Genomic DNA, 10,131 nt, shown 5'->3' on the forward strand with positions numbered 1-10,131 from the left:
CTGATAAGCTCCAGAAACGAACAGTGCTTTGGAGTCTGCAGGAGTCGATAAACTCAGGATACCATAAGACCACTGAAGGTTTCTGAGGTCACCAGCATACTCGAGCACCCTCTGTGTAACCAACGCCATATCCAAGGAGGCAGCGGCTGCTCTGTGCAGGACAGGCTGCAGGATCTGCAAGAGCAGACCCTCTGGGATACCTTCCATATTTCTTCCTAGAAGCCTCTGGCATGTCTGCATGACCCCGCTCTCAGTCAACAGCTGGTGTTGATCTTACTGTTCCCATGTCACTAGTTATCTCCTGTTAGTGGTAACGGCTTCAGTCCGTTAACAGTAACGCGCGAACGAGGACAAGATATTCCGGTAACTCTTGGTCACGACTTGATGGTGGATCTTTCTGTGTCCCCACTGTGGGGGAGCACTGGGAAGGGGGCAGATCCTCAGGCTGGGAGGAGTTGCTACAAATGTTCACCAAGAATTTTAAACCAAGAAAAAGCAAGTGATCTTTGTGTCTTCACGTGGAAAAAAGGGCACTCAAATCATTTTGCCAACCTGAAACCTGGGCTGCACATCAGCTTCTTTGTCACCATGGGAGGACATGAAGTGTTGGAGTCCTGGGTGCACAGAGAATGGATGGATAAGGCTCACTGTGTGCAGTGGGTGACAGGCCATCCAGGAGACACCTGTCCTACAAGTGTGTTGTATGTTGGATTCCTTGGGGACCGAAGAGGACTGATGGCCACAGGCAGAGGATAGAGATGGCACAAACCTTCATCCCTCATCTTTAGCGCATTATTAGAACATGACGAGCACTTTGCTGCCCAAACATTTCAGCAGCTGCAGCCACTGGCCTGCTCATACAGGAGGAAGCCAGAAGCATCAAGGCTGACATTAAGATCTCAAGCAGAACACAAACCCAGCGAAGTGCTTCATGCCTTGTCCCAGCCAGAGCTCTACCTGATGCCCCTGCTTCTAGGTGTAGCTTTGACTTGTTTCTACCAAGAGCAACAGATCCGGCACAGAGGTCAATGGTGAGAAGTCCACACATCTCATGGTTTTGATCAAATTTTTCAGTATCAAAAAAGAAAATCCCAAGCCGAGTGAACATTTCCACATTCCCCATTGCCGCAGTAAGTCACTCTGAGAGCGACTGCGGCATTGATTAATGCCACCAACGTCACTTTGGCTTCTCTCCCTTGATTCCTCTGAGCTTTAATTTGTTCTCCCACTGTTTTTGCCATATACCTGTCCTTAAGAACTAAGCCCTGAGCGATTATAGTGGATACCACAGGAACTCTGATACCAGCAGAACACCAAACCATAGCACCTACTGGGCGATACGCACCGCAGAGCTATGCCACATTTGGGGATGGGAGGGGGCAGTGGTCAACAGGTCTACACAGGACTATAGTGTTGGGCTGTCTGTGTGTGTTGCCCCCTTGGAAGCCACACAAGGATTTAAAAAGTGACTGAAAGGTTTGTGGTCACCATTGAACGTTACAACAGGCACATACAAGAGCATCAGGTCACCCCTATGAAGGCTTCCTGCCAGCCGGGCTGGCTGCCCTCCAGTTTCTCACTGGACTCTGTGTTTTACACCCCAAGGGATCCAACATACAACACGCTTGTAGCCCAGGTGTCTCCTGGATGGCCTGTCACCCACTGCACCCAGTGAGCCTTATCCATCCATTCCCCAATTACACTCTGTTTTACACCGTTCCCGCTGGGTGGTGGGAAGAAGTTCAGAAATACCACTACACATCGAATCACCATCCAGCTTCCAATAATCTGAACGGGACGAGGATGCTGAAATACCAGGCAGCTATTTGCTTTGCTTTGCAAAAAAAAAAGTCCCTTTGAAGTTTACTTTCGCAGCGCCGTGGTGGTGGGCACTGGGGACACTGGGGTCTCGCTGGGAAGCATGCTCTTTTCCTCCATTTACCATAGAGAATACAAAAATCACTGTGGGTCTTTCTACCACTGCATCGCAAGAGTTGAAAACTGCTCAATGGCGGCTGTCACTGCCAATGGGATATTGCAAAAAACTCCACTTGAGGGCAGCCCGGCAGCAGCCGCCGCCGCGCTCGCAGCAGCCTCCTCTGAGCAGTACCAGACTTTTTTCTCTCTCAGAAGCACGTGGGCTGTCACTGCCTGGCATGCATGAGTATTTGCTTACAGCTTGTTTTATTTCAGCCTCACAAAATAACCCCCACTTTACAAATCAGTTGCAAAGGCAGCATCATTTATGAAGCATTAACATCACTCCAGAGCTGCTGTGAAAAAGCTGGTTAGCTTTTGTTATGCTTCAGATTTATTGTTGGGCTCTTCTCCCCTTCTCCCCAAGCTGAACCTGCAAGCCTCCATGACTGCGTCTTTTGAAATAATCTGAAAGTGTCTGTCGATGTTTCTAGACCCCCAGTGCCAGTGCAGGGTGGTTAAAAGCTGGTTGTTGGCACCAACACCACCGAAACCACCTCAGGCCACTCAGCACTGGAGCTGTTTCCCAAGTTTACCAAGCTGTTTACCAAGTTCCCATGGTAAACTGAACGAACATAAATGACTCAAAGTAAGTTACTCCACTTTTAAGCAAAGCTTTGCTTTATTTGCATTTTTGAGACCAGAGAAACTGCCCAAAGGGTTAAATCCAGAGAAGAAAGGTATCAGACATACCTGACAGATAATACTGGGGGTTACTGGGGGTTCCCAGCCCTTGCTGGGCTGGGCTGTGCCAGTCATGGTGGAAAACCCCAGACCAGGGCATGACAAACCAGAGCTGGGTCCCTCCCACTACGGTGGGTCAGCTTGCTCTGATACCGCTGCTTCCTGATGGCATCTCAGCTGCCATCAGACATGCAATGTCTGCTAAATCCAGGTCCTGCATCACAACGGGTGAGATCATGTTCTGCACCACCCCGACCTGGGAAAACCAAGGGATGCTGCCAAACGCTGCTGGCATCGGTCAATCGGTATGGTTAGCCAGAACATGAAATAAATGGAGATGAACAGTAAAGGTACTTCCCATCTGCAATAACATAATAACTAGACCTTTCTCCCTGGTAATGCCTGGCCTCCTGTACCTATGGGAGTACACGCAGGCAGCCAGGTTTTGTTAAAATTGGGTATTAGGAAAAATTTCTTCACTGAAAGGGTTGTCAAGCCCTGGAACAGGCTGCCCAGGGAAGTGGTGGAGTCACCACCCCGGAGGGATTTGAAAGATGTGTAGATGTGCCACTTAGGGATGTGGTTTAGTGGTGGGCTTGGCAGGGTTAAGGGTTGGACTCGATGATATTAAAGGTCTTTTCCAACCTAAACAGTTCTATGATTCTGTTCTATGAAATTGAAACCCCATGAGGGGATGCTGTCCCCATGCACAAGCCAGCAGCTAATGGCAAGGGTCAGCGCATGCCTTCCCCACTCTGGGGGAAAGATTGAAGTGTTCCCAGCACAGCTCAGGATTGCCAGGCCAAGGTCTCTGGCTGACGTTCCAGCATTTGTTCTCCAAGACAGCTGAGGTGAGGCGAGTGTTTATCAGTGGAGGGCCCCTTTGTTCACCAGCTGTCGGTGCTGGAATCGCTTGGTGCTGGGCTGAGTGGTGGTGCTCGCTGCAGCGGTCAGTCATGGGAGCATGTTGTAGAGTGTTGCCCAGACACAGACCTCTTGACTCGAGAACTCGCTACTAAAGCTGAAGGAACGAAGCTCACTCCTGGAGCTACCAAGGTGTCAGCATTCACTGGTGGTTAGGTGCTAGGAAGAGTAAGAGCTAAAGAAAACCCTGGGCCAGCACAGCTAGAAAGCACACGAGTGCCCCTGTGTCCTCCAGACGCTGTAGTCTCCCCGTGCCCACTCACCCACCCGAAGGATGCTTGCTTGGGCTGGTGCAGCACTGGCAAAAGGCAGGCAGAGCTCGTGGTGGGCTCCTGAATCCACCAAGGCAGTGTGGACTGAAACTGCCTGCTGAGAGAAACCACCCACCATCCTAAACCTGCAGAGCACAAACCAGCTGTCAGCTCCCTCATTACATATTGGTCCTTAAATCTGAACGGCGCTTAAAACACCTGAGGCTTTCCATACAGCCATCTTTAATAGGCACAGCCCTCTACCAAAAAAATCAAATAAATACTTGAGATGGTCTGAAGATATTTTTGGCAGTTAGGGGCTCCATAAAAAGCAAGTGCAGCTGGAATCCACCTTTTCCAAGCCAGGAGATGAGAGTGAGGAGCATCTGCCTGCATCGCCCTCCTCCTTGCCACCCGGACAGTCACTGCCACAGATCCGCTGGCTCTTTATTCATGGCCGGGCAGAAGAGGTACAGCTCGTCAGTGTGGAGAAGTAACTTGTCTGGGGCCTCTTGTCTCAAGCTCTGTGATGAGGAGGGGAGGCCTCAGCAGAAGACACAAAGGTGGGAGTGATTTTGGATGACAGTGATACTGTGCAGCTGTGCCCACCTTGGGTGAGCAGACATCCAAGTGGCTAAAACATGGGAGAAAAAAATCCATGGCAGAGCCCATGACAGTGGGAAGCATGAAGGAGATGAAGGAGGGGGGAGCTCCGAGAGGAGGCAAAGCTCAGCTGAAGGAAAGTGAACACAAGCAGAAACCTCATCTGGGGGGCTTCAGGTGCTGGGTGGGTGGATGGATGGATGCAGGGGAGGAAACAGGGCACCGGGAGGAAACCCGAAGATCTCGAGAACATCCTCAGCCTGGGGACAGAGAGAGCAGCGCCGGGGGGGGGAGGGAGGGGTGGGCTGGAGGGGTGTGCAGGAGGCTTTCCCTCTCGGGACCGCTCCCCTCGGCTGCTATGTGTGGAAGGGGTTTGGCTCCACGGGCCGAACGTCCCCGCCCGCTGACCCCAGGCCCCGCGCATCACCCAGCCCCCCCGGAGCGTGGGGACGGGCTGCACCGCGCGGGGCGGAGGGCCGGTCCCGGTCCCGCGGGGGACAGCGGACGCCCCGGCCACCCGCACCCGGCGGTTCCAGGGCGGCCCTCGGACGGGGCGGGGGGGCGGACCGGAGTGGCAGGGGGCGGCCCGCGGAGGTGGCGGGGACGGGTCCCACGGGGCAGCCCCCTGGCACCCCCGCAGGGACGCGTGCCCCGCCGCGAGGGGTGGCGCCCACAGAGCGTCCCGCCCGCCGCCCGCACCGGCGCTAAAACCGCCGCGCACGGGCCCGCCGCTGAGTGCCGAGTCGAGCCGTGCCGAGCCGAGCCGTGCCGAGCCTCCCCGGAGCCCCGCGCCCGCCGCTTGAGTGCCGAGCCTCCCCGGAGCCCCCCGCCCGCCGCTTGAGTGCCGAGCCTCCCCGGAGCCCTCCGCCGTGCCGGAGCCCCCCACCCGCCGCTGAGTACCGAGCCGTGCCGAGCCTCTCCGGAGCCCCGCGCCCGCCGCTGAGTACCGAGCCGTGCCGAGCCTCCCCGGAGCCCCCCGCTGAGTGCCGAGCCGTGCCGTGCCTCCCCGGAGCCCCCCGCCGTGCCGGAGCCCCCCGCCCGCCGGTGAGTGCTGGAGCCGTGCCGTGCCTCCCCGGAGCCCCCCGCCGTGCCGGAGCTCCCCGCTCGCCGGTGTGTGCCGTGCCGTGCCGTGCCGGCGGGGCTCCCGTCGGGAGGTCCCCGGGAGCAGGACGGGGTTTGCCGCCTGCGGGACGGAGGTGGCGGCTGCCGGGGTGACCCCCCCGCCCGCCATGTGCTGCCCGCCGCTCCCCGGACTCGTTCCCTGCCTTCGCATCGGCCGGCCCACTCCGCGGAGCCGGGGGCTCGGGGGTGCTCGGGGCCGGCCCTGGCCCTCTCCCCGCCGCCGACCCTGCTGGTACCTCCCTCGGGGCCGGAGCAGGCGGCTCATCCCGGGGCCGGGGATGGGCCGGGACCCCCGGGCAGCCCTACCGCACCTCGCCTGAAGGCAGGGGCAGAAGCTGCCCTTGCTTCGGACCAGCTCTTACTGGGCTGGGCGCCTGCTGGGCTGTGGGATGCGCTGGAAGGATGGCCCAGCTGCCCGAGGGGCGGGGGAGGAGGTTCAGAGCTCTGCGGGGGGCTCGGGGGCGATGTCAGCCCCGCACGGAGTGGGCACTGGCAGCCTGCCTGCAGGGAGGTGGCAAGGGGGCTGCCCCGGCCCCAGCCTGGTTCTGCTCCCGAGAGGCTTTTTCTGGGGCTGCCTGCCTGGTGTGTGCCCCAACGCCTCCCTCCACTGGCTTCTTGCCCCCAGCAATGGCTGATGAGCTCAGTGACCTGCTGCGGGAGTTTGACGAGGTGATGGAGGACTTTGACAGAGGCACTGCATGTCAATACGAGCAGCACTTGGAGGAGCTGAAGAAGAAAGCGGGACACAGTGTGTACGACAGCGGCATTGATGAGCTAGAGAGTGAGTTGGGGCTGGGGAATGAGGAGCCCTTTGTCTGTGCGGATGGAGTTGCTTTGGGAGCTCTGGGGTTCCTCCATGGTAAACCACTGAGTTTCTAGCTGATCCGGCCTTGCAGTTGCCCACCTGACCCATCTCTTGCGGGCTGGATGAGTAGCATGAGGTGATGACCCCTGGATCCTGGCCCAGCATGTGCAGGGGCTCCTGCTGGGTTGGCTGCTGCAGGGCTGCACAAGGCTTGAGATAACTGGGGGCTCAAAGGGAGCCACTTCGCTCTAACCCCGAGGAGTCCCCATGGCCATGCCCAGGCAACCCCGGTGCTGTTTGGCCTGGCAGAGAAGCTCTAGTTCCCTTTTTCCAAGCATTCCTTGCAGCAGGGGAAGAGCAGATGGGCTGGCCAAGAGCCAGGGTGGATCAGGGACCCTATGCCACCCACATGATCGGTCCCTGGTTCTATAACTTGTTTATAAGGTGCCTGTGGCTGTGGGCAGTGAGTAATGCTTTGCATCCGCAGGTACCAGCACGTCCCCGAGAAGCAGTCTCAACTCCAGCGAGGAGGACCTCAACACCCCTGCCAATGCTTACTCCTCCAAAGGTGAGGCTGAGAGAGCTGTCCCCAGGGCTGCTTCCCGGGGCTTCCTTCTGCATGCCTGGCTCGGCTCAGCAGTGATGGGCTGCCTGCGGGCAGGGGTTGGGGGGTGCCAATGGGACCCTCCAGGATTTGGAGGTGGGAATGAGCCCTGGGGTTCTGACTGGATCCTGGAAAAAGTATGAGGTTGGATTGGCTTGTTTTCTTGCCAAAGCTGCCCTCAAGCAGCATCCTTGGTGAAACCCCTTGCTCCTCTGCCCTGTAACTTCCAGCCCCCTGCCCTGGCGGACGTGGGGGTGGGTGATGCTACAGCTGCCCTTAAGCCCCATGTGAGTGTGGGACTCCAGATCCAGGCGGGGGCTGGGCAACTGCTTGGAAAGCTTCAGTGCTGCTGTTTTGATGCCTTCAGCAGCTGGGTGCAAGTGTGGGCTGTAATCCCACGGAGATGCTTCGACCCTGGGGGACACTGTGCTCGGGGGTGTTTGACTGAGGTTATTCCTGAGCTGTGCAGTGATCTGCCCGTTGCACATGCAGCTCAGCCCCCCTCCCCCCAAGCCACCCTCCCCCCAGCCACCCTCTGTTGCTCCCAGACAGCACCTGGCTGGGACAGAAACAGCAGGCAGCTGGAGCAATTGTGGTTAGAAGTTAGAAGCAAGGGGCAGGGATCTTTTTTCTTGCAAATGAGACCTGAAGTGTGTGCCTCTCTGCCAGCTAAACTCGGTGACACACAGGAGCTGGAGGAGTTCATTGCAGATCTGGATAAAGTGCTGGAGGGTAAGTACACAGCTCTGATCCTGGTGCTTCCCGAGCCCCAGGCTGCATCCAGTGTGGCAGAACACCCGGCCTGGGGCTTTTCCATTGCCTCTGGCTCAGCAGAGCCTGGCCTACCGCCCCTCCTAGCTGGGGCTCCCACTGCAGGGGCTTAGAGCCCAGGTTTGGCTGCAAGGGTGGAATCCTTCTGTCTTTTCTTTTGGCGAGGGGCTTATCTGGATATCACACCCCCATCCCTCTTGAAGCTCTTTCAGCTGGGGCAGAAATCCCATTGCTTGAGTGAATTCCCTCTCTGGTGCCTCAGTTTCCCCAGGCTGGTGAAGTGGAGCTGGTGGTGCTGTCCTGGTGGAAGGGGTGGGGGATGTGGAGGCCAGGTCGGTCCTGCAAAAGGCCTGCAAGAAAGGTGGCCAAACAGCGCAACCTGCAGAGCTATTGATGTTTTGGGGAAGATGTATGGATGCTTGTGGCCCTCTGCCTACGGCATTCCTCCAGCTGCTGCTCAAAGGCTTTTCTTGCAGGGTGGGAAGGTGAGCAGCAGGAAAAGAGTATTTTTCCTTGTGGTGTACCCCAGTGTGGAAAAAATCAGCCCTGTGGAAATGTCCCATTTGGAGGGAGGAAAGTGAGGGTTCAGACTCAATCAGTACCACCGAACGCGTGCCCGTGGAGGTGCCCCTTGGGGTGTGTTGGCACCGGGCAGGTCTCGGAGTGAGACTTCTGCATCTGTGGAGTGAGAACTGCTTCAGACTGCCTGTGCAGTGGCAGAGAAGGGAATTCCAGCCCTCGGGGAGCACAGACAGGTTGTGGTCTCCTGCAGATGTTTTTCTCCTGGTGGAGGGCTTGGCTGTGGGTACTCCTAGGGAAGGCGGTGTTGCTATGCTGGGCATCTCTGGCAGCTTTACCCAGGCAGCTCTGCAGTCCTGTGAGGTTGTCTGGTCCCCAGTAGCTTCTTTTCTGGGAAAACTGAGGCAGAGGCCAGACTTCCCCTTCAGAGGGGTCCCTGGGTGACAGGCTGGAGGCAGAGAGAACTTGGTTTAAAAAAAAAATAAAACTAAATACTTCCCCCAGGCAGTTCTCAGTATCTGTTCCCTTCCCTTTCGAGTGTCCAAAGTGAGGTGGCTGGTGGGAACATTGCTTCTGCTGATGCCAAGCCATGCTGGGCAGGAGCGGAGCAGGAAGGGGGCCAGAGTCCCCCAGAAGATTTCTGCTCTAACCCTGCTGCTGGTGGTGCCTGGGGTGGGGGGGGTTCCAGTGCACTTGTGCAGCCCTCCTCCCCCCAGCAGTCATCTGACCAATTATTTTTTTTTATTTTTTTTTTCTTTTTTTTTTTCCCATTGATTGTTCTGCAGAGATGTGAGATGTGGTTTTGGTAGCAAGTTTGGGGAGGAGGACCCGCAGCAGATGAGCTCCATGCCTCCCTGATGCACCCTCTGCTTCTGTGCCCCTGCCACCCGCCGCCGGCGTGGGTGACAGCTTTCCTGTGCCACGCTGCTCCGTGCCGGGGAAGGGCAGTGCCAGCCACATGTGGGGACTGATCCGGTGATGGGACCGGCAGCTGGGCTGTGACGGTGGCTGGGACTTGCTCTGCTCCCGCATGCGGGGCAGGACTCTGCCAGCGCTGAGATGAGAAGAGCTCTCAGTGAGGGCACCAGGCTCTGCCCTCTGAGGGGGGCTGGCAGCGCTTGTGACTGAGTGGGTTTGGGGGGTTTTGGAGCGGGTATCCATGCTGCTGTTGAAGCCAGAGGAGAAACCCTTGGTGAGTTTAGGGAAGATCAGCTTGCAGTACATCAGTGAGAGCTTGGTGTCCCCTCCTGTGTCAGAAGACTGTTCCCACAGTAGCATCTGTTGCAGGTGGTGACTGTCGCTGCTGGCCCTTTGCTTTGCACAGGGAGCCGCAAATAAGGCCCTGCCTGCGCCGGAGTGCCGCTGCCTCGGCTGCTACGGTAAATACTGTAAAAAGGATGCTGTGCACTGTACAGAGGGGGTGTGTTTTTATGAACAGGATTTTAAGGCTTTGTGCTTGTCTCTGTGTGTGTGTCCAGGCTTTTCCTGTGGGCTCCTCTCTTCCCTGCAGCTGCCGGGGAACCAGGGTTGGGCATCAGAGAGGGGGGAGAGGCCTCAGGGGAGCAAATTAAACATTCGTCTGCCTGAAGAGGGGTAGGCAACCCCCTGGAACAAGTCCACAGGGGGTGTGGGTTTGCAGCCCTCTGCCTCGGGTGGGCTGGGGGGGCTCCCTGCCTTGCAGGGTCCCTGCCAGGTGGGTGGCTTGGTGGGGCAGGCAGAAGGTGCTGTTGATGGAGGAACAGGCTAGATATGAGATCAAGCTGGGGGCAGCTGAGCTTGGAGTGAGGTTTGGCAGTTGGGATGGATGCTCAGTTCACCCCTGGGGTTTGCCCTCCCTGGAAGCGGCCCCGTGAGCAGTGAGATGACTGGGA

At 57.4% G+C, this 10,131-nt stretch overlaps 1 protein-coding gene across 2 annotated transcripts; it reads left to right on the forward strand.

Moving 5' to 3' along the window:
* The first annotated feature begins 5,392 nt into the window (after positions 1 to 5,392).
* LOC121097505 (regulator of cell cycle RGCC-like) lies at positions 5,393 to 9,711 on the forward strand. Of its 2 annotated transcripts, none has more exons than XM_040614559.1 (5): positions 5,393 to 5,483; positions 6,187 to 6,342; positions 6,854 to 6,934; positions 7,640 to 7,702; positions 9,046 to 9,711. In XM_040614559.1, the coding sequence occupies exons 2-5, from the start codon at positions 6,189 to 6,191 to the stop codon at positions 9,051 to 9,053; spliced, it is 306 nt and encodes a 101-aa protein (XP_040470493.1). In that variant the 5' UTR covers positions 5,393 to 5,483; positions 6,187 to 6,188; the 3' UTR covers positions 9,054 to 9,711. The 2 variants fall into 2 exon arrangements, with proteins under 2 accessions (XP_040470493.1, XP_040470494.1); XM_040614560.1 differs by having other exon boundaries at positions 5,465 to 5,549.
* Positions 9,712 to 10,131: the final 420 nt, after the last annotated feature.

Source organism: Falco naumanni, chromosome 14 (genome assembly GCF_017639655.2).
Source record: "Falco naumanni isolate bFalNau1 chromosome 14, bFalNau1.pat, whole genome shotgun sequence".
Lineage (NCBI taxonomy): Eukaryota > Metazoa > Chordata > Aves > Falconiformes > Falconidae > Falco > Falco naumanni.